Genomic DNA, 26,339 nt, shown 5'->3' with positions numbered 1-26,339 from the left:
TCTAGGATTCTATGATTCTAAGTAGGTTAGGCTGAGAATATGTGCTTGGCCCAAGGTCACCCGCTGAGGAGAAAAAGAGTTATAAATGAAATAAAATAAAGATAAACGTAGCTTTTTCAGTGATGGCTCCTAAGCTTTGGAACCTGTTTCCACTGGAGCGTCACAAAAGCAACATCTCTCCTTATGATCTGGAAAGGATTCAACCCATTTTTCAATTTTCTCTTTTGGCTCTTCCAGATCTTTCCTGCTTTGTGTCTGGGTTGTTTGCCATTTTATTTTATATTAATTCATGTTGCATTAAGTTGAGCCACTCTGAGCTTTCAGAAAGGCTTTTAAAAATAGTGAAATAAATAAATCCACTCTGTACAGAAGGAGTTCTAGTGACCCAATATTTATTTTCATATTTGTCTAAAGCAGCCCAGGCGCCTTGCAGGCACACAAGGGAGGCCCAGGGAGATGACCATAGATTTCTTCCCAGCCTTGGATACAGGACAATGCAGATTAGCATTCTTTGCCAGGCGGGCACCAGGCTGGTGTTAAGAAGCGGAGGCAGCCACTGGGATTTCAGGTGACACCAAGTGGTCATACACAGAAGAAGTGCCCCAAAAGTGACATAAACTGGAGCAGGCATTTGGGATTCTGGCTGTTTGCTTCCTTGCAGTGCAACAACGGTGGTTTCTTTGGCTGTAGCTCATTCATTCAGGAGTTGGTTGGCTGGGTGGGTGGGGTTGTGCCCCTTGGTCTTTTCGATGCCAAATTTGACCCAAGGCAAAATAGTGGTTTGAAAATTCAGCTCTGAGAGGTACTCAAAGGTCTGTTAATTTCCAAAATCGGCTATTGGTATTTCCTTCTTCCCCTTAAATTCAGTAGCATCCACAACATGAAGTCTTTTTAAAAAAATCTGAACAGGTGTTTTTTTCCAAGGAAATTTGCTTCTCGGCCTCTCCCCCTGCATTTGATAAATGATGCTAATTTGGACACCCTTGTTGCGAGTGGCCGTGTGTCCTGCTTGTTTAATATGTGAGAGCTTTATTTTTTGTTGTTCTTAAGGTCTATTTTCAAGCTAAGCTGCATTTATTGTTTTGAAAACATAGCAGGACACAAAGGAAGCCATGTTCAGAAGGGAGACTGCCTTCCATGGCTAATCTCTGTGCCCCACGATTCCAAACACAAGGCAGGTTTCCCGAGAGAGATTTGAGCATCTCTCTGATTCACCTGTACCAATTCTTGCAGGGTAACCGAAAGCTGGAAAGGGATGGAATTCATGGGGACTCTGGGCTCTGTGGAAACCAACAGAGCTGGATACGTCTTGAGGTTTGTTTTTCACAAGCTGTCGGGGGGCGGGGGGCACAGAGAATCTTTGCCTGGAGGCCATTCGTGGCTCTCAGCAGCAGCACCTTTACGTGGAACTTTATAACACACACAAATATGTCTGTCATTCGCACACAAGGAAGGGACAAACCGAATGGATTTAGGCTCATTCCTGCACCCGGCTACCCCCCCCCCACACACACACACACACCCCATTTGCTAACTTTCCCCTTCAAGCATTGGTGTTCTTAAATTGCAAGCAGAAGGACAGTCACAGCGCAGATGTTTCCAAATAGGCAAGATTCTGAGCTTCATCAGTGTTCAAGTCAAGGGAAAGTTTCGTCTTCTTTTCTTTTTACTTTTTGTGTCTGGATTTCTAGAGAATTAGATCACAGCAACAACTCCAAATCTGGCAGATATTGTTTTAGCAGAACGTTTACTCCTGCCCAGAGCGCAACCATCCCAAAGTTCCCTCTTTCCTCAATGAGGAACACTCCACTGCCCGGGCTGTAACCCGGCTCCATCCTTCTGAGGACTAATATTACAGCTCCACAGTTACGCTACTGTGGGTCATGCGTGCTCCGTACCAGCCCTTCCAGTAGACGGTGTCCTGGCCACCGTGTTCGAAATAGATGAAGCGAACCCCGGGGCCGTAGTCGGTGAACGTGTGGGTGATCTTTGGGAGGCGGGAGAGAAAGAGATTTAGAGAGAGAGAAACGGTCAAGCATTTGTATTGGCGATAAATCCATTTAACTACTGTGGCTGTTCACCATAAAGCTGTTGGTCAAAGTCCACTAAACCAGAGTCCATCACTGCAGCTTGCGGCAGAGAGTTTCCACATGCAATTGATGCCTGCCATGAATGAAGCAGAGAAGAAGAGGAGTTTGGATTTATACCCCACCTTTCTCTCCTGTAAGGAGACTCAAAGGGGCTTGCAAACTCCTTCCTTTCCTTTTCTATAACGGCCTAAACTTTGTTTATATTGGGGGGCCTGCCTTTAGAACAGGAGCTCCGCGCCCCATTGGATTCTTTTCTGTGCAGAAAATAAACCTCCTCTGTTTTTTTCTACCGAGGTTTGAGGTTTTATATTCCCACCTGAACAAAGGGACCAAAAGACAGACTATCTAACCATCCCCCCACCCAAGATCTAGAATTATAAGAATGGGGGGAAGATGTCTGTCTACTTTCTTCAGACTTCACATCAGAAACTTGCCTGATGTCTGTTTCTCAGTAATCACTTGCTATGATTTAAAATGCCACAGTATTTTCACTAGCAAAGACTCTGGAGGAGGAGCAAATTGATGCCACGCCCACAGTGTGCCTCCCTTTCAGAGGTTCTAGATCTGTTTTGGGGGCGGGGCATAATGCATTCTGAAAGTACCCCCAAAGCTCCTGTCCAGGGGAGTCCTGGCTGGCTCCTGCCTCTGAAAGGATCTCAGAGCTGGGCTTTAGTTTGATAGACCCCCTTCCCACCCCCACCCCCCAAGGCCCCCACCTCATTCCATTCGCCTTCATTGTCTTGCGGGAGAGCAATCGTCTCGCTCCTGAACTCGGCCACCACCTCGTCAGTCTCGGACAGCAGCTTCACATTCAGCTCATACAAGCAGCCGGCGTCACACCTGGCCGCGTACCTGCAGGGGGGGAAGGAAGACCCACATCAATAGGGAAGAGTACATTGGTGGAAAATGGCCTTGTGGCAGTGTGGTAAAGTGGTTAAGAGTGGAGGACTTTAATCTCGAGAACCGGGTTCGAGTCCCCATTCCTCCACATGAGCAATGGAGTCTGATCTGGTGAACTGGATTTGTTCCGCCACTCTTACACATGAAGCCTGCTGTGTGACCTTGGGCCAGTCACAACTCTCTCCAAACCCTCTCAGCCCCACCTACCTCATAAGTTGCCTGTTATGGGGATATGAATGGAAGGTGATTAGAAGCTGCTTTGAGGCTCCTGACGGTTGAGAAAAGCCAAGTATAAATCCAAACTCTTATTCATCGTCATTCAAATGATGGGTATGAGGGGAGGGGGGGCTCTCTTCACTTACCAGTCCTTCACCACGATTTTTGGCTGGATTGTGTCCATCAGCTCCTCCCAGTATCCTTCAGCCTGGAGATCGATGACTTGTGATTTGCGGCACCACCTGAAACGTGATGCCATGTTACTGAATTTAATCTGTGGTGATCATTTTATGGCTGGTTCCACCTCCTACGGCAGCCATTTTGTTGTTGTCCCCACCATGCTGTGTCAGAATCCCAAATGTGCCCACCACAGGCTCAAAAGGGTTGGGGACCCCTGGAATAGACTGAAGCAGATTCTGTGGTGGAGAGAATCATGTGGGCTAGTCATGTAAGTCGTCTGGGATAGTCAACCTGCCGTCCCTGTTCGCAAGCAGCTGATTCCTTTGCTGCCCGATCAGAACCTTGCGAAATGTGAAATTTTGCACCCAAGAAAGCTCAGTGCGAATTGCGAACATTATCGACTGTGTACAATTTTTCATCTACAGCTTTTAAGCTACTTTGCATAACATCTTCTACTTATATAGCCAATGGAGAAACTGCAGACTGATGCTACTCAAAGACAACGCTGGAAGTCTAAGTCACTTCTCATACAACTGAGCTTTCATCTGGTCTTGCCTGCATATTTCTCAGGCATAGTTCTGCAGCCATGAGGACTAGAAACTTAAAAGGAAGGAAGTCTTGCCCTCAACCGTTAGAAATTCAGCCAACTCTCTGGCTGCTTCTGAGATTTCAGCAGGTATGACTTCGTACACACGACTTTGCAGAACTTAAGACACTTGCTCTCTTTAAAAATAAATAAATAAAAGCTAGCACTAAATTCTGTGCCCGATGCTGCACTCCATGGGTTTGCTGTGCTTGTGAAATTCCAGCGTTCATGCACGACTCGCCCAAATCTCCACTGAGGTGCAGAGAGAGAGAGAAACTGGACTTACTCAAAAGATGTGACAAAGTACTTATGGACCTCATCAACGGGAAATTCTTTCCCAAAGTCTCCTGGCAGCTCCTCGATTTTCCAGCCGTCGCCTCCGCTTTCCACTTCTGCCCAGTGTTCGAGGCCCTCTGCAAAACAGCAGAATGAGACCCTTGCATGTCTTTCCATGCTAACAGTTCCTGAACGGGCACCAAGCTCTGTTTGCTTGTGGATAAAAAATTGGTCTACCTGGAGGCCACCGTTGGTCTCACCTACAGGACAAAGTCCAAATTGGTTTTGGTTTCACAGCTTTCTGCAAGGGTAGTTTTTGGAAGGTGAGCCAAGGTCCAACTTGATCACCTGGCTGGCTGCACCACGTGTGGCAGAAAGAGGCGTTAGAACAGTGGTGGCGAACCTTTGGCGCTCCAGATGTTATGGACTACAGCAAAAGGGGCTGTACCGCTTCAAACGCTATCATTTTGCACCTTCATGTTACAAAAAATATGTCTTAGAGCAAGGAGAAAGCTAGCTTATCAGGGGAAAGGATTTCTGTCGACCTTTCAACCTGCTTAAGACAGGCAGAAATTCAGCAGGGGTTGCTTTCCCCAAGCAGGATCATGCAATGATGGGAAAACTTCCCCTCCTGGATTTCTGCCTGTCATGCAGCTGTTGAAGGCCACCCTGCCAAGCTGAGGATCTCCGAGATGACCCTGCATTTTTCCCGATCATCCTCTACCCCCTCACCTTCGCCAGTGGCGTTCTTGATCAAGTTCTTCTTTCGCTTATTAAGGAAGTAAAGCATCTGCCAGTTCTCGCTCCCCTCCTCTTCTGCGTCTTCTCCAGCGAAACCACCCTGCTGGCACTTCAGGAGCCAAAGGGCCGCCCCATCGATCAGGGTCTTCCACTGGGAGCAGACCAGCCGGCACACCAGGATCAGCTCCACTGCCGGGACGGAAGCCAGGATCCGCACCAGCAGCGGCTCAGGAAGGGATTCCATCTTCTGTGAAGGATAAGGAGTACCGGATCATATTCAAAGTGTTGGTATTAACCTTTAAGGCTGTGAGCAGTCTTGGACCTGCATACCTATGGAACCGCCTCTCTCTGTTTTGCCCCGAAAAGTCCCTCTGCTCGTCGGAGGGGAATCCGCTGCAGATCCCTGCCCTAAAGGATGTCCGGCTGGCTTTTACAAGGCCTTTTACAGGGCCTTTTCAGCCCTGGCCCCTACCTGGTGGAATAACCTCCCTGGCCCCTTGACTTCTCCCTGCCGGATCCTGGCACATCTTCTCCCAAAGCACTCATGCCATCAGCATCAGACTCTCTGGTTACCATCTCGACCTGCATGCAGCCTTCTCTTCCCAAAAATTCTCACACTGGAATCATGAAAGCAAGCCTGCCGCAATCCACGAAGGTGTGTGTCCTGATCAGAGACCACAAAAGCTGCCACCATATCATGAAAGCAAGCCTGGGAGAGCCAGGCTTGTTTCATTAAAACCTGGGTTCTTTTCTCCAATAACTCCAACCAGCTGAGGTCTCAACGATTTTTATTGAAAAACAGAAAACAAAGAAATAAAACTTAGATGCAGTTAAGGGATTGCTTAGGTGGTCATATCCCTTTTGGTTCTTTGTCCCCATTCCGGGAACCCATGGCCCAGAGATGCTTCCCTGACCACGTCTCAAGATGGAATTCCAAAACCTTTGTTTTCCCCTTCCCAGGAAAACTCTGTTCAGGCCATGAGGTAACTTAGGCCTTTGAAGTTTCATCCTAACACCTCTGCATAGTTTCCTGTCCTCCCTCCAGGAGATCAAAAGGCAAAGATGCTTTTCACAGTCATATGTGACTTTGCTAGTTTTACAGTACTATTCCATCACACCTCCCAAGTGAGATCAGGGCCCCACGAGACTTTAATGAGTTCTGCAGGGCCTGCAAGACGGAGCTTTACCCCCATGTAGCCAGCCGGCCTGACCTATTATCATCGTTGGCCTCCTGAGGGTGCGGAAGGGGGGGGGGGGTTCGCCATCCGTGGTTGCTTTTACTGGTTATTGTTTGTTGATTTGTGATTGCTCTGATTATATTTGTGTTGTTTGCCCTGTCGGGGAGGGCGGGATATAAATAGAAACATAAATAAATAATGCTTGAAAGAAAGAGAGCATCAATGGCCGGGGGAAGAGAGGAGCCACCAACCCATTTGACGTGTGGGATGCCAGTCTTATTTCCTAGCCACACTTCAGCTTGATGGGCAGCGGGGATCCCCTGGGCCAAATTCCTGCTTGCTCCCTGCCTGGTTGCCAACTCAGCAGTCAGAGAAGGGTATGTGGGGCACGGCAGCTGCAGTATCTAGACATGCCCTTTTGGAAAGGCGGGGATTCTCTTCCCTCCGCCCAGAGGTGGGATGCAGCCGGTTCTCACCGGTTCGCGAGGGGGGGTTACTAAAAAATTTTGTGTGCCGAGAGGGGGTTACTAATCGGTCCGCAAAATGCCGAGAGCCGGTTCTCACCCGCTCCCGAGGAGGTGTTACTAATCAGGTCCACAAAATGCCGAGAGGGGGTTACTAATCAGGTCTGCTCCGCAAAAAGAGACTTGCAGGCGCTGTGCTTCCCATCCCGCCGGCGCGGCTACCAGCTTCCGTCAAAACTCCAGGAGGTGGAGGCGGAGTCATCCAGAGCACTCTGCTGAGGTGCGTGCTTTTGCCTGCTACCAACCATCCGCTTGGCCGCTTCTCGCCGAAACTCCAGGAGGCGGAGCCATGATCCAAGCGCTCAGCACTGCAGTCACGCGGTGCTTTTGCCTGCCGCCACCCACTTCCATTCCCGCCGAAACTGCGCCACGCTGCACGCACCAGGGCGGCAGCGGCAGAGGAGCGGCAACCGCAGCGCAAAAGCTGCGAGGCGGCGAGTGGGGAGAAGTGAAGGAGAGGGAGGAATTCCGGTGGACACTGGGCTCCAGGCGCTCACCGAGGGCGCGCGACCCTGCAAGCCCTTCTGCAAGGCTTAGGCGGAGATCTCAATCTGGCAAGGACGACGGGGACTGAGGCAAACACTTTATGTAAGCCAAGGTGGTTTTTGTTACTTCTATTCTGAAGCTGCACCAGGAGCTTAGACTGGAGCAACTCTGTTCTGGATTGCACTGTTGGTGTGGTAATCTTCTGTAGGGTTCAGAGGAATTCTGTGTGATCTGTGGACTTCAGTGGAGTTCAGTTCTGAAATAAGGATGTCTGTTATTGTCTTGCATTTGACAAAGGCTGCACTAGGGTATGGAAATGTTCATACTTCCAAGTTCCAAGGGGAATTCAGTGCCCCAAAAGTTGTTTCGTCTGTGATTTAACAGGGAACTTCATTCCAAGACTGCTGAACCATTTTTTTACTGTAGTGAAATACAATGTTGATGTACAACTACAAGCATTAAAAATTTCTGAATATGTTAAATTCATATCAGGAGATTCTGATCTCAGTGTGGATCTCTACAACTTGTGCCAGTGATTCTTCTCTAATGTGATCTCTTCCTCAGAAATTATTAGGAAGGGTCAAAGCTAAAGCATTTGGATGTGGCTGTTCTGCAGCCATGAATTCTGACATCAGGACGATGAGGTGTAGCAGCAATAATGTTCTTTTTTTGTTTATTCCGCATATTCCTGAGAGCTCAGCTTCCCATATGTTTCAGAAGCATGAGTGTGAAAAGTTCTGGTGAACTTTATATACAGTGGTTTAATGCTTTTAAGTATATATGAGTGTGTGTGTGTACTCAAACACACACGCACATACATAATGCATGTTAACTGCCCCAAGCCCTCTCTAGGAAAGGATGATACAAATTAAATTATGAAGTACAGTGGAATCTCGGTTTTCATTGCCTTCGGTTTTCATCTGTTTTGGTTTTCATCGATTCTTTTCGGACAGATTACCAACGAAAACCGAGGTTTCCAACAATTCGTATCACCTCTAAAATCAGGGTCGGGAACCCGCTGTCCGCTGGGAGCTGCGTAGGCGCGGCTTCTTCCTCGCCGCTGTTCCTTGGCGGCTCCATGAGCCGGTAGCCGCTGAGCTCATCTTCACCCGCTTCCCGTGGCGGAGCACGGGCGGGCGCCATTCGCCTTCGGGCGGCCGCCAGGCCGGAAGTCAGCTGGCTTCACCGCCCTGCAGGAGCACGTGACTACTTTCGCCGGCGACGTCGAGCAGCTGGTACCCTCTTAGCCGCCCTGCTCCTTGCAGGGCTGGCGCCGCCTTTTGGCTGGTCGGCCGATAGGCCGTACGCCAGCCGGGACCCTCTTAAGCCGCTCTCTGCAAGGAGGCGGGCGCTTTCACTTATGGCGCAGTGGCCGGGCCAGGCGGTCAGCTGGGACCTCTTCGCCATCGCTTCTGCTTCTTACAGGCCGGGCGCTTCACTTTCGGCCTGGCGTCGCCAGGCCGGAAGCTGACGCCGGAATGCCACTCTTAACGGCCTCTGCTCCTTGCAGGCTCGGCTGCCACTCGCCCGGCGGTCGCCGCCAGGCCGAAGCCTCTTAACCCGCCTCCTCCGTATCCTTGCGAGTACCTGGCGCTTCACTGCCGGGCGGCCGGTGCCAGGCCAACGCCAGCTGAATTCTCCTTCGCCTCGCTCTGCTCCTTGCAGGCGCTTCAAGACGCCGGGCGGCCGGCCAGGCCGAAATGGGCCAGGACCCTCTTCGCTCGCCCTGCTCCTTGCAGGCCGGGCGCGATTCGCCAAGCGGCGATACGGCCAGGCCGAGCGCGGGATTTCGCCCTTAAGCCCTGCCTCCTTGCAGGGCTGGCGCTAATTCGCCAGTGGTCGTAGTCGGCCAGGCCGAAGCCGCTGGAACCCTCTTCGCTACCATACTCTGCTCCTTGCAGGCCGGGCGCCACTTGTTCGGGCGGCCGGCCAGGCCGAGTCAGCGCCCGGGACGCTCGGGCCCGCCTCTGCTCCTTGCAGGCGGGCGCTTCACTTTGGCCTCGGCCGGCCAGGTCGCCAGGCCGCCGCCGGGCCACCCTCTTCGCCTGCTCCCGCAAGCGAGCAGGAAGCGGGCGCTGGACTTCGGCCGACCAGGCCGGAAGCCGCCGGAACTCTAGCCGCCTGCTTCCTTGCAGGGCGCTGGCGCTTCACCGCCCGGAAGCCGCCGAACGTCATTGGCCCATCTATTCTGGCGTCTGCCCGCAAGTGGCCGAGCGGCTGAATGGCGGGGCAAGCAAGCAAGTGGGCGGGGGAGCGGGGGAGGGTGAGCCAAATGGTTCTTTGAGGGGAAAAGGTTCCCGACCCCTGCTCTAAATGTACCGCTGTCTCTATTTGGTTCTTGTAAAATATATACATATATATAACAAGAATGTGCAATAACATTTCAGGGTCAATACACTCATGCACCTGTACTGACAGACCATTATGGTTTTCCCCAGAGGTGGGATCCAGCAGGTTCTTACCAGTTCCCGAGAGTGGGTTACTAATTATTTGTGTGTGCCGAGAGGGGGTTACTAATTGGGTCCGCTTTTTTCATTCTCCACGCCTCAAGCCCTCTCGGGAGAGGCCACATACCGCCTTTGGAAACGTGAAGGTTCCATATATAGCAATCGTGTGGACTAAAGGGATAATGTAAACTCCCCCAACTGGGGCGGTAATTCCTTTCAGGTAAATTGCGAATGTTCATTTGATTCTCAGCCTTTCATACCTCATCAGTCTCTATCTCTACCTCACCATACCTCACTTTCATATTCTCACCAGTCTCTATCAAAGAACCTGTGTGTTTCACCATTGCTGTGTTCAGATTTGTGAGTTGGGGCATTTTCTATAATGTGATGATGATTTAGAAATGACCTGGTGCAAAAAAAATTTGGGGGGTCGTGGTGGGGTGGCTGCCCATGGGGGGGCATCCAACTCAGGTTTTGCCCAGGGCTCAGGTTTGCCTAGGTACGCCTCTGCCCCCTTTGCTGAGAGGGGGCTGGCGAGGGAACCTGTTACTAAAATTTTTGGATCCCACCACTGCCTCCGCCCAAAGCTACCCCTGGCTGTGCTTCATACTCTGAAATCTAAATGGCAGAGGATACTTGATAAGGCAAAATGTTAGCATGAGGAGGGAAGGAAGGAAATCTCGATTCCCAGCCCACTCTAGGAGCACAGGTTCTGTGTGCCCGGCTGTGATCTTAGCAGGGCTCATGAGGGTTTCTCTGCAGGACGCACCTTTCCCCAAAAGCAGAACTCCCTCCCAAATCCTCCTAGACCTGGAGGACTGGAAGAGGCCCCACCCAGAGGTGGGATCCAGCAGGTTCTCACAGGTTCCCGAGAGTAGGTTACTAATTATTTGTGTGTGCCGAGAGGGGGTTACTAATGGGTGATTTTGCCACATGATTTTTGCCTTAGTTACGCCCCTCCTCTCAGCAGTAGTGCGCAGAACTTGAAGCAGTCTAGCAGGAGGTGCACTGGCGTGCGTGGCAGCCTGCGCCTGCTTTACCTCAAGCTCGTTCACTTCCAAGGGGATCCGGCGCAGTGGCTGCATCCTTGCCACAGCCCCGCCCAGGAATGCCCCGCCCCTCACCGGAATGCCCGGCCACACCCCCGTTGTGCCCCGCCCAGCCCAATTGGTGCTAAGCCACAGTTTGAATCCCACCACCATGGGAACCTGTTACCTGTTACTGGCCCCACCTGAAAGAATGGCTGCCGTCAGAGACTAAGATACAGGGGAGTCAAACCTGGACCCGTGAGGGTTGCCAGCTCTGGGTTAGGAAATTCCTGAAAGTTTGGAGATGGAGGTTTAGAGAGGATAGGGTTTAGGGAGGCGATGGACCTTTGCCAGATATAACATCATAGAATCCACCCTCCAAAGCAGACATTTTCTCCGAGGGAACTGAGCTGTGTCATCTGGAGATGAGTTGCAATTTCAGAAGATCTCCAGGCCCTGCCTGGAGAATGGCAGCCCAGGACCAGCCCTGTCTCAAGAGAAGGCCATCCTTATCCTCAGCCACAGCCTCCTTGCCTGCTGAGGATCATAAAGGTGAGCTTGAAATTCTTTAACAAAGGAAACTGCACATCTGGCGAAAGAAGGGAGGCATATAGCCCACGTGGATGTACACCCCCCCCCCCCCGCCAACTTACCTGGCCGGTGTCTCAGACTGCAGGTTCAAGTCAGCACCAAAGCTGGGTCCAGGTGTGGGGAGAATTGGGGCAGCATCTGTGGTGGTCCCTCTGGTGCCTCCGATGTCCCAGCCCTATCAGTGGGGGGTGGGGTGGGTGCTGAGCATTTCCTGCCTCTCCGGACTCCGCCTCTGGAGCTGGACCGGTCTGGTCTTGTCTGTCGCAGGCAAGTAACTGAAGATGTTGGCTCCGGAGGGAGAGGAGAGCGTCAGTCTGCCGGAAGGAGGATGGGAGAGCTGCCCTTGGAGAGAGAGGCAGGGAGAGTATGAAAGCATTGCCCAGAAAGTCTCAGGCGCTTACACAGCAAGGCTGGAATTAATTCCCACCAAGCAAACCTGCAAATCATTTCTTTTTTTTTTTCTGTTCCTCCCCTTTTTCGTGCTGTAGAACTCCAAAGCTCGCTGTTTTGTGACATTTTATCCCAGTAGATTTTGCTCAGGAGCAGCAGTGGCGCAGAGGTTAAGAGCAGGTGCGCTCTAATCTGGAGAATCGGGTTTGATTCCCCGCTCTGCCACCTGAGCTGTAGAAGCTTATCTGGGGAATTCAGATTAGCCTGTGCACTCCCACACATGCCAGCTGGGTGACCTTGGGCTAGTCACAGTTCTTCTGAGCTCTCTCAGCCCCACCTACCTCACAGGGTGTTTGTTGTGAGTTGGGAGGGCAAGGAGATTGTCAACCCCTTTGAGTCTCCTACAGGAGAGAAAGGGGGGATATAAATCCAAACTCTTCTTCTCACAACTGGAATTTTCCTCCCAGAAAAAAACTTGTGAGGAATCCCCAAAGGCCATCCAGACCAACCCTGTTTAGCATGCTAGAGCCCTTAACCTGTTAGTCTTCCTAAGATTGAACCGCTTGGTTCCATCAATATGTGGTCGAATAGTAGGTTTGTGCCAATGAGTATTATTCCGTGTTCTCTTTTATCTCTTTTCTGCAGTTTTGAAATCTTTGTGACAGGCAGAAGTTCCCAGGCATGGAAGTATATTGTTGGGGAAAGCCTCACCTGTTTCAATAAAGTAAAGGAAGTACTGAGGTCTAGTCTGGAAAATTGAAATATCTGGGTCAGTAGCCAAAAAAAGTAATGCTGGCCATCGTTCATAAAGTTTTCAAGGCATAGGACCAGCCTGCATGTGCTTTGTTTGTCCCCAAAGCCCCTGATCTGAATCTCCAGGCATGCGTCAAGGGAATCAGTTGTGGCTGTCTGCACATGCTCTAGAACCCCATCTGACGTCTCTTCACTAACCAAACTGATTGAAAGGGACGGAAGCCTTAGAATCAGAGAGGATCTCTGGGATTGACAACTAGGAAGTTTCCAATCAGAGTAAGCCGCTGAATGGGAAGACTCATGCAACCGAGTTAAACTGCACGCTACACTAGAAAAGTACTCTAACCATGCTCAGAAGACATGCGCTATAACATCTGTCCTTGGGCAAAGAACAGACTTTGTGTTTGTTGTTCTACTGGTATGCTTGGAGGTTACTTCCAGGGGTGAAGGGGGAAACAGTCTGCACAGAGTGGGGTCAGGAAGGGGCCGATAATCTCAAAATTTCCCAAACGGTTGTTCTGCAGACATGAAAACACCAATAATAGACCAACAGCAGGAGGTACAGTGGAGGGCCATAGACTTGATTCGATCCCGGGACTGCTCGATTCCTAGTTCAGTCTCTGACCTACTAAGTGGCACCAGCCACGTCCCCTCCTTTACAGGTGGCTGCTGAGTAGCAGTGGCGTAGGAGGTTAAGAGCTCGTGTATCTAATCTGGAGGAACTGGGTTTGATTCCCAGCTCTGCCACCTGAGCTGCAGAGGCTTATCTGGGAATTCAGATTAGCCTGCTGTACACTCCCACACGCTGGCACCTTGGGCTAGTCACAGCTTCCTGGAGCTCTCTCAGCTCCCACCTACACAGGGTGTTTGTTGTGAGGGGGGAAGTGGGTGAGACAAAGCCCCTTTGAGTCTCCTGCAGGAGAGAAAGGGGGGATATAAATCCAAACTCCTCCTCCTCCTCTTCTTCTTCTCCTCCTCCTCCTCCTCCTCCTCCTCCTCTCATCTTCAGGATTCCTACACTTTTCTCAATTACCCTCCCAGCTTCCACCATGTTCTTTTTAATGCATGAGTGAGTCAAGACACTGGGGTGTGGCCGTTCCACTATGGCATGAGAATCACCAACTTTCCGCAGGACAAAGAGGAAGCCACAGTCCTGACACCCTTTGGTGGCTTCAAACAAGCCTCCTCTGAGGTGCTTTTGTTCTTCTGTGCAATTTTGGGGGGAGTCTCCCACTGCCCCCAACGTGTAGCCCAACCGAGACTGCCATTTCAGATATCTTCCACTTCTCCGAATTCATTCAACCGAGGAGTCACAAGCATCATTAATAAATCCATTTGTAGGTGAAAGATGGTACAGAATATTTTTTTAAAAATTCTTTATTGGCATTATTTACAATCCTCCGTTCTCACCAAGACTGAAGGTGGATTTCACAGTGGAAACACTTCAAGGGGTTGGCTATTGCATGCAGAGAGGTCTTGAACCTTCAAATCTGCAGGGCTGTTGATCTGCAACAGAGCAAGACTTTTTCCAGGTCCCCCCTTCCTCTGCAAATGGGAAAGGCCAACAGTGCCCATTATGCACGGCATTCTCTGTTGTGGTCCCACCTTATGGGATGCCCTGCCCAAGGACATCAGGAAGGCCCCCACTCTTCCGGCATTCCACAAATTATGCAAAACTGAATTATTCAGAAGAGTATTTTTACAAAGGTTATAGGGCAGTGGTGGCGAACCTTTGGCACTCCAGATGTTATGGACTACAATTCCCATCAGCCCCTGTCAGCATTGCCAATTGGTCATGCTGGCAGGGGCTGATGGGAATTGTAGTCCATAACATCTGGAGTGCCAAAGGTTCGCCACCATGGTTATAGGGTGATATTATAACAGAACCGTTCAGAAAGATGCTTTAATGAAAGAAAAGGGACTATGGACGAAAGTACTGTGTACAGTAAATACTATCTGTTGCTGTTTATTTATGTACAGTTATGATACATTCTTTACAGAATAATCAGTGCAATAAGACAGAGAGCCACTTTAAAGGTAGAAAGATCTCTGAGTGGTGTCTTGCAAACAAATAAAGGAAGTTGGGACCAACATCCAAACAATGAAATCATGGTTAAAAAAATAAGTACATAAATTAAATCAGGAAGAGTAGAAAATCAAAACCCATCCAAAATGCTTCACTCACAGAGGCTCTATGTAATAAAAGAGTTTTCAAAACACAAGTGTTTTCTGCTGCTGCATAAAGTCCTCTTCCCAGGAGAAACTCTCCTAATAATAAATGTAAAGGCCAAATGCCTGTCCGGAGGGCAGCCAGACCGAACCACAGACAAGGCTGAGGTTTCTGCATGCTTGGTGGGGACACCCCAGATATGCAGAAAAACTTTAAATAGCCAACTGTTTAAAAAGAAGCAACAACACACTGACAAAAAACAGACATACCGGAAAATTGGGATCTTCACAGCCTTGATGCTAAAAATATTCTGGAGTGAGGATTCCTTAAAGGTCCCCAACAGGTTTCTTTGTTTATGGATACCCTGTTTTTCTCCCCAGCAGGTTCCCAACATGGCTTAAACATTGCTTTCCCCTCCTGCAATTTATCCTCCCAATGACTACCCTGTGAGCTGGTTAGGCTGAGAGAAAAATTGGCCAATGGTCATGCAATGAGGTTGCCTGCAGCTAAGGCTTGAACTGGGGTCTCCCAGATCAAACCCGCGCCCCTCCAGATGTTATGGACTACAGTTCCCATCATCCCCATGCTGGCACGGGATGATGGGAACTGTAGTCCATAACATCTGGAGGACCGTGAGTTTGACACCTATGAACCGCTACACGTCTTAATGTGTCAAAGGGTCTGAAGAGAAAGCCGGACTTCATCCCTGGATCTCAAAGCTGATCTGGCAAATGGGTTTCGGGCTCTTTTCTTCTCTGCGCAGCTTCCGGCCCAATAGTGACGCTGCTGTTGGTGACCCGCATGTAGGTCCAGCCTTCGGTTCCGTGGATAAAGCGGATGTGACGGACGCCAGCTGGGTAGTTGTGAAAAGTGTACGAAACCTGGTGGTGAGAGAAGGGACAGCAGCTTAGGGCGAGGGGTGGTGGCAGCACAAACTCAGGGTAGGAGAGCAAGCGCTTGCCCTCCAGAGAGGACGGGGAGAGCAGGAGATCGCCTTCTGGGTGCAACCAGGGAGCTCTGGCTGCTTCAACCAGTTATTTCCCTACTGTGTACCTCACACCATTTATCCTCGTCTCTCCACTGGTTTCTGAAGACCCCTTCAGGACGGCATTCCTGGAGAAGGCTGAAATCCTCAGATAATAGTTTCACACACAATTCGTAGCGGTAGTTTGGGCTGAAATAATACCTGTGGGGGTCAAGACAACAGAAACATTTGTCAGAACCATCATACGTCAACAATGCAGTGCTGACTGACCTGCGTCTCTGGGCACCTTCTGGGCCTGTTGGTGACTCGCCATTAGTAGAGCTTTGTTCCAAGATGCCTTTCTAGTATCTGGTAGGTATTTTGATTGGCACTTCCAGTATCAAATCTGAACTGGTCGCCATTCTTATTGCTGAGGGGGTTTCATGCAGAGATGCAGGGTGACTCCTACATCTGTACACTCCAGATGCTCCTGTTATGGACAGATGTGGAATCCCCTTCTGATAAAAGGCAATCCAAAACATGTGCCCTGAATCCACATATTTTGCAAACAGCATAAGTTATATAAAATTCAGTCTCTCTGCAAAATTATTATTTTATTGCATTGTCGAAGATCTTTCAGGTCCAGAATCAACTGTTATCGTCCAGTTTATTCTGGCTTTGATAGTTGTGGTTAACGGCAAAGGGACTCTGTTTCCCCCATGTTTAGCCACTAGCAAATCTTATTCATGGCCATAAAGGCTAAATATTTGTCTCCCCCACAAATGGAGGCTGAATTTGCCACGCTTTGTACACTGCTATGGACTTGTGGCATACAAAACTCCAGTTGGCTTGTGCCAGCTGAGAGGGCATGACCCTATTCTTCACTGCAAGAAATGATGCCATGCTCCCACCCAACCCCAACCCAACCAATGCCAGCTCTGGTACTCACCAGTCCTTCACCACGATATCCGGCTTGGTCTCATCCATGAGCTCACCCCAGTAGCCTTCATCCTTCAAGGTGATAAGCTGGTGCTTGAAGGTACACCTGTGGCACCAATCAAAGCTGTTAAGTGTAGTGTTTTCTGGATCCTACACTCTGGGCCAAATGTAGCCCCTAAAAAGAACCATTCCCATCCCCCCTCCAAATCCAAAGAGAGATGACAAGGGGTGTGAGACTTGCAAGCAACCCACTTGGGGGAGCAGAACTGGGGTCTGTCTGTAATCAATCTGCAATGCGGTCTGTAATCAGTACGTCATCAATATGGCCTTCCAGGAAAATTGGGTACTGATAGGGGAATTTGTCATGTTAGTGCCGCCTTTTCTTTCTTTTTCCTGTATGCAAAGCCTGAAATGCTTGTAAGTGACCCACCAAAACCCACTATTCATGGGGGCTTGACAACCTACCATTTCACAGGCCCCCCCTAAGGATGATTTTAAAGCTAGGATGAAATGTGCATATATTTTTTTCAGATTTATCAGTGGTGTAGTGGCTAACAGCAGGTGCACGCTGATCTGGAGGAACCGGGTTTGATTCCCAGCTCTGCCGCTTGAGTTGTGGAGGCTCATCTGGGGAATTCAGATTAGCCTGCACACTCCCACACATGCCAGCTGGGTGACCTTGGGCTGGTCACAGCTTTCCAGAGCTCTCTCAGCCCCACCCACCTGACAGGGTGTTTGTTGTGAGCGGGGAAAGGCAAGGAGATCGTCAGCCCCTTTGAGTCTCCCAGAGGAGAGAAAGGGGGGATATAAATCCAAACTCTTCTTCTTCTATACGCACATACACATCATGTGCATACACACAATTGTATGCCCTTTTGTCTGCGTCTGCACATGCAACATTTCAGTTCTATAAGAGAATTCCCACAGTAGAGACAGAGTTCCCCTTCTCTCGTGCCAAATTAGTTACAATTAAGGCCCTTACAAATGATATGCGACAAAGCATTTCCGAATGTTAGGGAAATACACTTCGGCTTCCGGTGCTTTCTCAATCTTCCACACTTTCTTTTTCTTTGACTTGAATTCCCAGAACTTCAAGCCCTCTGCAGGGAATAGAGAAAAGGGAGAGAGAAGCGGGGAGATTTTCCATGACTTCTGCAGTGGCCAAAGGTTTACTTTCAACCACTGAAGGAGAACAGTTTCAGGCCTTCAAGCAGGTCTTAGCCTGAGATTTATAGCAAAGTCCCTTTAAAAAAAGAAGCAGAAGGCAGCCTTTCATAGTGGTTACAGCACAACCAGTAGAGTCGGTAAAGTTAAATGTAAAGAGAGTCAGTGTGGTGTAGTGGTTAAGAGCAGGGGCAATCTAATCTGGAGAACCTGGTTTGATTCCCCACTCTGCCACTTGAGCTTTGGAGGTTTATCTGGTGAATCAGATTAGCTTGCACACTGCAACACATGCCAGCTGGGTGACCTTGGCCTAGTCACAGTTCTTCTGAGCTCTCTCAGCTCCACCTACCTCACAGGGTGTTTGTTGTGGGAGGGGGAAGGAAATTGTAAGCCCCTTTGAGTTTCCTACAGGAGAGAAACTGCAGGTCAACTGCAGGAAACTGCAGGCACCAGGTCATTACTGACTCATGGGGCAATGTCATATCAAAACGTTTGCTAGGCAGACTATGTTTAAGGGGTGGTTTGCCATTGCTTTCCCCATTCATCTACACTTTATCCCCAGAAAGCCAGGTACTCATTTTCTTGGCCTTGGGAAGATGGAAGGCTGAGTCAACCTTCACCCTGCTATCTGAAATCAACGTCCGTCAATATCAAGCTTAGGTTGTGAGCAGAGCATGGGCTGCAGTATTGCAGCTTACCACTCTCTCTGCACCATGGAATAAAGTCTGATGACGCTTAAAATTTTGCTTCCAACAGCATTTAAAAAAAACTGTTTACACATTCAAAAAATGAGAAATTAAAAATTTAGTCCCAGTAGAGCTATCCAAAACTATAAGCTATCTGTCAAATTTTGAAAGGATTATTTGGAAATCAGTATTGCATGTTTTTAACTAATCATATTTCTGCCTCTCTTGTCTGCATGATATTTTTAAGGGTGATGCTGGTTTTCATTCATTTCCCTGCTCAATAAAATCCTAGGAAGGAGAATTCTGTGCAAAAGGCTAACATAATATTCTCCGTGTCAAAGTACAGTTCCCCAGGATTCTCTGCAGGTATCCATATCCATGACAGATGAACTGGCATAAATGTTTCATCTTTATAGGTCTTTAAGGTAATTGCACTGAAATAATTGCAGACTCTAGATAAATGACTCAACTTTTGGAAATGTCTTTCGTTTTCCTACTATTTTCAATTCCTATTTTTAGCAATCAGTCCTCAACATGGAACAGCAGAACTACCCAGTCACAAGTGTGCTGGTCAAATTCACTGCTCCTCCATTAATATTTTTTTTAAGTTTATGCACAAACAAATTGTGCCTCGCAAAGAAGAGTTCTCTCCTAACCTCTCTTCCCTGTAAAAAAAAAGAGAGAGAGAAATCGAACATCTAATCTCTTCCCCATACACACAGCTATGTTCTGAAGTGGTACAGTCCAAGGAGGACTGTACCATGTGCCACTTGTGAATGTTTGGCTCAACTTTAAGCCACCCAAAACTTTTAATGCAAGCACAAGCTGTTTTTCTATCTCCAGGTACAAACTTTCGCCACACGGATTCTTGATTAAGTTCCTCTTCAGGCTGCAGAGAAAGTAGAAGGTCTTCCAGTCCAGGATGCTTCTATCTGACATGGCGAGACCGAAGCCCTCTCTTTGACACTTGCGTTTCCACAGGGCAGGAAGATCCACCACGTCTCGCCACTGCAAGCAAACTAGCCGGCAGTTGCAGACAAGGTCCCTTCCGGGCACCCGAGACAGCACCTCCTCCAGAACGTCTGGGGGCAGGTCGCCGATGGTCACCATCTTCCTCCAACGAGGTCTCAGCCAGCTGCAAGGAAGAACCAGAACAGCTGGAAGATGGGAATGGCCATGTTGAGCAGGAAATCGACAGAGAGGGCACATGATTCTCCGTCCAAGCCAGATGGGTCCTGTCGCTCCCAGTCCCACAAGGAGTGGACCAGATTGTGGCTAGAAGGGAGGGAGGCACTCTGCACATGGTCAAAAAAAGCCTTAGAGCACAGGTGTCAAACTCGCGCCCCTCCAGATGTTATGGACTACTGTTCCCATCATCCCCTGCCAGCAGGGGATGATGGGAACTGTAGTCCATAACATCTGGAGGGACGCGAGTTTGACACCTGTGCCTTAGAGGCTAAGGAAGGCCTTGCTGGCTCCCAACTGCCAACCACTGAGGTCCCGCCCCCCCCAAAACCCCTCCAGGGTGGCAAGAAGAGGCGAAGCCCCGCCCCCTCCCAGCTGCGCACACTTACTACTCGCGAGTAAATCCGCGCCAATCGTGGGAGACCCGGCGGCCTTTTTGGGCGGAGGGGGAGCTTGGTCAGTGCGTCATCGCATGCAAATGAGCGTCTGCAGGGATGCCCCTCCTTCGCCCCGCCTCCGAGGGAGGTGGTCTCGGCATCCTTGCCCCCGAAGTGGGCGGAGCTTCGCCTCTTCTTGCCGCATCATCGCAAGGGCTTCGCCTTGGCGGCGACTGCTGCTGCTGCTGCCGCTCTTGGGTGCTGAGCGGGGCGAAGACCGCGCTGCCCCCTCGAGCCTCTGGAGCGGGCCGGGTAAGCTCCGGGAGGGATTGAGGCGGAGGCTTCAGTGGAGCCCCGGAGGAGGGTCCAGGGCTCTTTTAGGGATGGCTCCCCCGGGCTCTTGACAGGCATCCGGCATCTTCAGGGTTAATTCAGTGGCCGGGTGGGGTGGGGACACGAGGAGGAGCGAAACTCGAAATTGGCGGGGCGAGGGTCGCGTACAGACTGCAAACATCTTCCAAATAAGATACGTTGAATAATTGCCATGCCGAGAGCCTGTCCAGGTCTTTCACATGTGCACAACAGCCCCGTAAGGCAGGATAGCACCTGCATCCTTCGTGTTGCTACGGCTGGAAGTAAAACGATTGTAAAATGCCATTTTGAAATAAAGTGATCATCACCTCATCTGATGCCCAAATAAATGACTGGGAAGCCCAGGGAAAGAATTAAGCGCACCCAACTGTCCAGGATTGGGCTGTCAGTGGTCAAGGACTTGCCAATCACCCCACTGCCTTTGCGCTCATTGGCTGGAGCTATCGGAGGTGGGGCACAGTTCTTGTTTACTGGGCAGTTTAATCCTGCTGAATTATTGGCTTCATTGCTAAAATTAAAAAAATAGGGAATGACCTAACTTATTTTTCTAAGTGAAAATTGGATTTTTAAAGGAGGAAGCGTTAAATACCTTAAGGGGCTGGACCTCCCCAGATCACTCATGGCTATGACCTCTGGCATATTGACAGCCATTGACGGCTGCCCATTTATTGATTGTTGCTTCAGGGGTGTTGTGGGGTTTCTGGGCTGTATTCCAGTAGCATTTTCTCCTGACGTTTTGCCTGCATCTGTGGCTGGCATCTTCAGAGGATCTTTACCTGCTTTACTACTATCAGATCCTCTGAAGATGCCAGCCACAGATGCAGGCGAAACGTCAGGAGAAAATGCTACTGGAACACGGCCATACAGCCTGGAAACCCCACAACACCCCAGTTACTCCAGCCGTGAAAGCCTTTAACAATAGATTGTTTTTCCGCCCCAGCAATCAGTGGTGCATCTTGAATTCGGCTCTGCACCCACCACCACGTATTCCAACAACAGCTACGACTCCCCCCACCCTGAGGTTCTGCGAGCTGCAGATTTTTTTGAGTGGGGCGCATGGCATGACACTACAGCAACTGCTCTCTGTTCGCCGTTCTGCAATAGCTGGCAAAGCAAGATGGTCCATATCAACGACTTGCCCAGCGACATCCTCCTGGATCTGCTCTCTTGGGTCCCTGGCAGGGATCTGGTTCGCAACTGCCGGCTGGTCTGCTTGCAGTGGCAAGATCTGGTGGATCTGGCCACGCTGTGGAAGCGCAAGTGCTTACGAGAAGGTTTCGACCCTGAAACGCCAGACAGGAGCGTCCCGGACTGGAGGATCTTCTACTTTCTCTGTATTATGAAGAGGAACTTAATCAAGAATCCCTGCGGTGAAGGTTTGTCCTTATACGTGTGCCTTCTAACCCTCATTCCCCAGTCCTGGCTTTTAAAGTGTTGGGGATCTCAGATCTTCTAAAATATCAAATGGTATAGCTTTCCTTAGGTCGCAGTACATCAGAGGGTGGACAGGAAGAACTTTTCACCCCGCAGAAACCATAAGCATCAGATTAGGCTGGAAAGACCCGAGTTCAGATTCCTACACCTTGTTTGTTTAAAAGCTTTCTCTTCCCTGACCTTCCTTGTGGCTTTTCTCCAGACGGCTTCAACTTCTGGGAAATTGAGTCGCACAACGGAGACAAGTGGCGGATCGAGGAGCTGCCCGGAGCTCGGAGAAGAGACTTTCCCCACCAGTCTGTTCCAAAATATTTTGTCACGTCTCAAGGGTGAGGAGCTCGATCCAATATCTGTTTTGTTTGTGGCGGTTACAAGATTAATTTTAGCCCTTGTAAGACATCAGCGTTGTCTTCTGCGGGATCCATGGGACCCACCTGGTTTATGACTAGACAAAAAAGCTGAGACTTTCTCGGCAAAGCTCCCGAAATGCTTTCTGCATTCTGTGAGGTGGAAAGACAACGCTGTAAATAATAAACACCTCAAGAAGAGTCTCGTTGGATCAGATAAAATGTCTGTTTACGCCAGCTTCCTTTTTCTAGCAATGAACCACAAGATGGTCCCAGAAGGCCCGCAAGCAGGGCACAATAAAGGTCTCCCTTTATTGTTGCAACTGGTATTCAGAGGTATACTGTCTTGGAATGTGGAGGTTGCATTTTTAGCTGCTGTTGAGGTTCCATTTTTAGCTATCCTTTATTAACTTCTTTTATCTCCCACTGAAAAGCTAAGCGTGTATGACTGCTTCCTAGGCAGGTGACGAAGGCTGTTTGGAAGCTTCCACAGTGAAAATATAAAGGGAGATCAAAACGCAGCCCTTTTCTGACTGACACAATTGGGTGCCCCCCACCCCCACCCCTTCCCTTGCCCCGGAAACGTGGCAAACTTTGACAGCGTTCTGGTTGGTGGATCTTTTGACAGTTGTGATCTGTCCGGCAGGCCCTGCACGAAGCACCAGCTCATCAGCTTAAAGAAAGCAGGCTACTGGGATGAGCTGATGGACAAGACCAAGCCGGATATTGTGGTGAAGGACTGGTGAGTGGAGGGCAGCATGAAATACTAGGATAAGAAAAGATGGTTGGGAAAGATCTCAAGGGAGAACAATAACAGGGGTGTTGTGGGTTTTCTGGGTTGCGTGGCCGTGTTCCAGTAGCATTTTCTCCTGATGTTTCGCCTGCACCAGTGGCACAAGCTAATCTGGTTCCCCAGATAAGCCTCCACAAGTGGCAGAGAGGGGGATCAAACCCGGTTCTCCAAATTAGAGTGCACCTGCTCTTAGCCACTACACCACGCTGGCTCTCTTCAGATTGGGATGCAGGACTTGAGCAGAAACGGTTTCAGCCTCCCCCTCCCTTGTGGTACTTTCTGTTCCGTGGGGGCCCCACATGTACTGACGGAGCACAGCTGGGTTTCCCAATGGGGCAACGAGTTGTCCCCTGGGCTGCTTTGTCAGGAGAACAACAGAAGGCTGAAGCCTCCTCTTCTCGTGCGTTATGGCCCTGATCCACGTGCCTGGGCACTGAGTTCCCAGCATGGGGCTCCTTGGAGACGCTGTGATTGGGGGAACAGAACATGTAGCATGGCCCTCAGACCTCAGACTTCTCTCTCTGCCGGAAAATATTTGAGCGTGCCTGCACGGCCGTCTCCCTTTGTCTGCATCCCACCTGGGTCACAGGCAGCGTAGTCCTCACAAGCCAGACTTGGCCTTATTATGGTCTTCTGGCCTCTCCATTCCAACCAGGTTCCACTGTGGGTGTCCTTGCCGCTATCAGCTGCACGTGAAGCTGCTCTCCGCCAACTTCAGAGTCCTCCAAGAGTTCTGCCCCAGAGACGTGATTGTGGAGCAGTGCTCAGACAGAGAGTGGCGTGAGGTAGGCCGGTGGATTTCCCTGGGGGTCCCGTCAGCTCAGCCCAGGAAAGCGCTTCTGAGAGGATGAATGAATGAATGAATGAATGAATGAATGAATGAATGAATGAATGAATGAATGAATGAATGAATGAATGAATGAATGAATGAATGAATGTTTATTTACAGTTAACAACCAGTAGTACAGTGATGGCGAACCTATGGCACAGGTGCCAGAGGTGGCACTCGGAGCCCTCTCTGTGGGCACATGCACACAGAATTCATTATGTGGGAAGCAGAAAATCACCCTCCCACACACACACACATATCTAGGCTGGCCTGGGCCACTGAGCATGATGTGCAAGCACTGCGGTGAGCAGGGAGGACTTGGCTGGCCTGTGCTCCAGGTGGCTGCTGCCCGAGGGGGGGAGGCGCAGAGGAGGCAGAGATGCTAGGGAGGCACAGAGCAGTGCGTGCGGGACTTGCTGGAGGCTACAGCAGGCTGGCCCCTGCTCAAGCAGGTGGGGCGGAGGAAGGGGGAGCCAACCATTTTTTTCTAAACTAAAACCTCAGCATTCAGGTTAAATTGCCGGGTTGGCACTTTGCGTTAAATAAGTGGGGTTTGGGTTGCAATTTGGGCACTCGATCTCAAAAAGGTTCGCCATCACTGCAGTAGTACAATAATTCATAAAAGGCCAAATTCCAAATGTTTACAAACAAAGAGGTAAAAAGTTAAAATATAAAATGGAACTCATTTTAACATTCCTCTAAAAACTGATGGTCTCCTATCCACCTGCTTTCCTATGTTTATATACTAAAGTGCAAAATCTGAGAGGCTGTTCTCTGCCCATCTCTGGCCTGACGTGGGTCCCTCTTCCTCTCTTGCCTTCAGGTCTCCTACACGTTTCACAACTACCCTCCTGGGGTTCGCCATGTGCTCTTTAAACATGGAGGCCAGGGTTGGTACGGCATGCGAATCACCAACAGCAGCATCACCGTTGGCCCGGAAACCGGAGCGTGACACCGAAAGCCCTGCCTTGGAAACGCTTGGATTCCTTTGGGCAGTTTCTGGTGGAGCTTCCCACCCGCTTAAATTTGCACTTTCACGGGGACTGCAGGTTCAGGCCTTCTCTGCAGCTGAACATTTGTATCCGCCGTCTGTATCTGAGTCCTGCACATTGCTGGCTAATGAAACTGGGGAGCTCAGGTTGTTCCGTGGGGAAACAGCAGTGGGATGATTTTGAAAGCAGACTCTTGGGGTGAGTTAGATATGGGTAGAAGACCGATGGGTCCTCGTAGCAGACTGCCGGGCAGGGTGGGGGTGCCTTAATTTTGCCCCCCACAAGGGCTGGCTTCTTTTTGGGAAGACCCTTGTGCTGAAGAGCTGTACTGCGTTGCATGTTGAAATTCAGCAAGGAAAAAAATTTACTTGTTGCATTTCTGCCACTGGTTTTGCATGGAGGATTAATTGCAAAGAACAATTTTCTTGTTTTCTTTTTTTAAAGGACTGGTTTATTTCATTTTTAAAATATATATATATTTTAATGCAAATACAACCATGAATGGATGATGCCCAGTTCTCTCATCCACAGCGAATTGTAACAATGTTGGCGATGGTGCCTTGTGCCATCTCTCCAATGCCAGCTGTATCCCTCTTGCATCTTTCAGTTTTGAAATAAGAATCGGGGTGAAGTCAAACTCACTTTCCCTACCTGAATGGCCAGTCCAGAGAATAACCAAAACTCTGTCGTTGTGCCTGCCAAAGCTGGGGAAAAGCTTGGCTCTTTCACAGATGCTCTCTTGAAAACAAAACAGACGTATTATTGTGCATTCTAACCCATGTTAGAATTCCCCTTTTGGAAGCTGCCGCCTACCTTCAAAGACTGTTGTAAGGGCAAGATCGACTGGAGACAATGAATTTGTTGAACAGCTGGAAGGGATTTTTCAGGCCGAAGGAGCTGCCTTCCTTCTCATTGACAGATCCCAAGCACGGAAGGCAGAAGAAAATATGGAATCCTCATGATGTCTGGTGGTCGTCCAACCAAGGGAGGAAGCCCTTCTCATCATATGGTGCATTTATGTAATTTGCAAATTAAAATAGAAAGTTCTCTTCCATGACTTAAGAGTTGGATGTACATGGGGTTAGCTTCTTATCAGTATTACATGGTGGAACACAGGCCAGGGCAGCGGAAGAATCTTCTTGTGCTAGCTGCACATTGGGTGACAAAGAGCCACCTGTGCTCCATGAGCCGCAATTTGGTCACCCCTAATCTAGTCCATCTCATAAAATCATAGAGTTGGAAGAGACCCCAAGGGCCATCCAGTCCAACCCCCTGCCATGCAGGAACACACAATCAAAACACTCCCGACATATGTTCATCCAGCCTCTGTTTAAAAGAAGACTCCAAAGAAGGAGACTCCACCACTCTCCAGGGCACTGAATTCCACCGTGGAACAGCCCGGATGGTCAGGAAGTTCTTCCTAATGTTTAGGTGGAATTTCTTTTCCTGCACCTTGAATCCATTACTCTGTGTCCTAGTCTCTGAGGCTGCAGAAAACAAGCTTGCTTGTTGTTGGTCTTTGGAATTGCCAATCAGAGGTAGACTGCCTCTGCAGATGGAGTCTTGGTTTAGTTTCCATTGCCAGCATCAAGCAGCTATACTTGCCTTCTGTGTGTTTACTCATGAGTCAGCTCCACTGGGTACAATGGCTCATGGCCCCATGCAATTTCCTTTACTTGGAAGTGTAAGTCCCATTATAGG

General features: G+C 49.6%; 3 protein-coding genes across 5 annotated transcripts; 1 reads left to right on the top strand and 2 right to left on the bottom strand.

Moving 5' to 3' along the window:
• Window positions 1–375: 375 nt before the first annotated feature.
• On the bottom strand, window positions 376–11,548 carry FBXO2 (F-box protein 2). Its single transcript, XM_048519179.1, has 6 exons — window positions 11,306–11,548; window positions 4,981–5,236; window positions 4,259–4,385; window positions 3,353–3,448; window positions 2,807–2,942; window positions 376–1,987 (listed from the first exon to the last, which is right to left on the bottom strand). The coding sequence occupies exons 2-6, from the start codon at window positions 5,231–5,233 to the stop codon at window positions 1,853–1,855; spliced, it is 747 nt and encodes a 248-aa protein (XP_048375136.1). The 5' UTR covers window positions 5,234–5,236; window positions 11,306–11,548; the 3' UTR covers window positions 376–1,852.
• A 2,772-nt stretch (window positions 11,549–14,320) lies between these two features.
• On the bottom strand, window positions 14,321–19,997 carry LOC125445798 (F-box only protein 44-like). Of its 2 annotated transcripts, XM_048519177.1 has the most exons (6): window positions 19,884–19,997; window positions 19,161–19,444; window positions 17,442–17,559; window positions 16,470–16,565; window positions 15,610–15,742; window positions 14,321–15,437 (listed from the first exon to the last, which is right to left on the bottom strand). In XM_048519177.1, the coding sequence occupies exons 2-6, from the start codon at window positions 19,417–19,419 to the stop codon at window positions 15,270–15,272; spliced, it is 774 nt and encodes a 257-aa protein (XP_048375134.1). In that variant the 5' UTR covers window positions 19,420–19,444; window positions 19,884–19,997; the 3' UTR covers window positions 14,321–15,269. The 2 variants fall into 2 exon arrangements, with proteins under 2 accessions (XP_048375134.1, XP_048375135.1); XM_048519178.1 differs by lacking the exon at window positions 16,470–16,565.
• A 68-nt stretch (window positions 19,998–20,065) lies between these two features.
• On the top strand, window positions 20,066–25,695 carry LOC125445894 (F-box only protein 6-like). Of its 2 annotated transcripts, XM_048519325.1 has the most exons (6): window positions 20,066–20,183; window positions 21,184–21,619; window positions 21,880–22,006; window positions 22,671–22,766; window positions 23,473–23,602; window positions 24,470–24,723. In XM_048519325.1, exons 2-6 carry the CDS (start codon window positions 21,361–21,363, stop codon window positions 24,596–24,598), a joined length of 741 nt encoding a protein of 246 aa, XP_048375282.1. In that variant the 5' UTR covers window positions 20,066–20,183; window positions 21,184–21,360; the 3' UTR covers window positions 24,599–24,723. The 2 variants fall into 2 exon arrangements, with proteins under 2 accessions (XP_048375282.1, XP_048375281.1); XM_048519324.1 differs by lacking the exon at window positions 23,473–23,602 and having other exon boundaries at window positions 24,470–25,695.
• Window positions 25,696–26,339: the final 644 nt, after the last annotated feature.

Source organism: Sphaerodactylus townsendi, linkage group LG16 (genome assembly GCF_021028975.2).
Source record: "Sphaerodactylus townsendi isolate TG3544 linkage group LG16, MPM_Stown_v2.3, whole genome shotgun sequence".
NCBI lineage: Eukaryota > Metazoa > Chordata > Lepidosauria > Squamata > Sphaerodactylidae > Sphaerodactylus > Sphaerodactylus townsendi.
The sequence above is the reverse complement of the archived record's forward strand: the minus strand, read 5'-3'. Positions and strand labels throughout refer to the sequence as shown.

What these genes read in the sequence shown, in the direction of transcription:
- FBXO2 (XM_048519179.1), bottom strand. Translation starts at nt 5,233, where the DNA reads ATGGAATCCCTTCCTGAGCCGCTGCTGGTGCGGATCCTGGCTTCCGTC. An exon ending in AAAATCGTGGTGAAGGACTG is followed by an intron (nt 2,943 to 3,352) that starts GTAAGTGAAGAG and finishes CCCCCCCTGCAG; the next exon opens with GTACGCGGCCAGGTGTGACG. An exon ending in ATGAAGGCGAATGGAATGAG is followed by an intron (nt 1,988 to 2,806) that starts GTGGGGGCCTTG and finishes CGCCTCCCAAAG; the next exon opens with ATCACCCACACGTTCACCGA.
- LOC125445798 (XM_048519177.1), bottom strand. Translation starts at nt 19,419, where the DNA reads ATGGTGACCATCGGCGACCTGCCCCCAGACGTTCTGGAGGAGGTGCTG. An exon ending in TGCTTTGTCGCATATCATTT is followed by an intron (nt 16,566 to 17,441) that starts GTAAGGGCCTTA and finishes TTGGTGCCACAG; the next exon opens with GTGTACCTTCAAGCACCAGC. An exon ending in ACGAGGATAAATGGTGTGAG is followed by an intron (nt 15,438 to 15,609) that starts GTACACAGTAGG and finishes TCTCACCACCAG; the next exon opens with GTTTCGTACACTTTTCACAA.
- LOC125445894 (XM_048519324.1), top strand. Translation starts at nt 21,361, where the DNA reads ATGGTCCATATCAACGACTTGCCCAGCGACATCCTCCTGGATCTGCTC. An exon ending in CAAGAATCCCTGCGGTGAAG is followed by an intron (nt 21,620 to 21,879) that starts GTTTGTCCTTAT and finishes GCTTTTCTCCAG; the next exon opens with ACGGCTTCAACTTCTGGGAA. An exon ending in GATATTGTGGTGAAGGACTG is followed by an intron (nt 22,767 to 24,469) that starts GTGAGTGGAGGG and finishes TCTTGCCTTCAG; the next exon opens with GTCTCCTACACGTTTCACAA.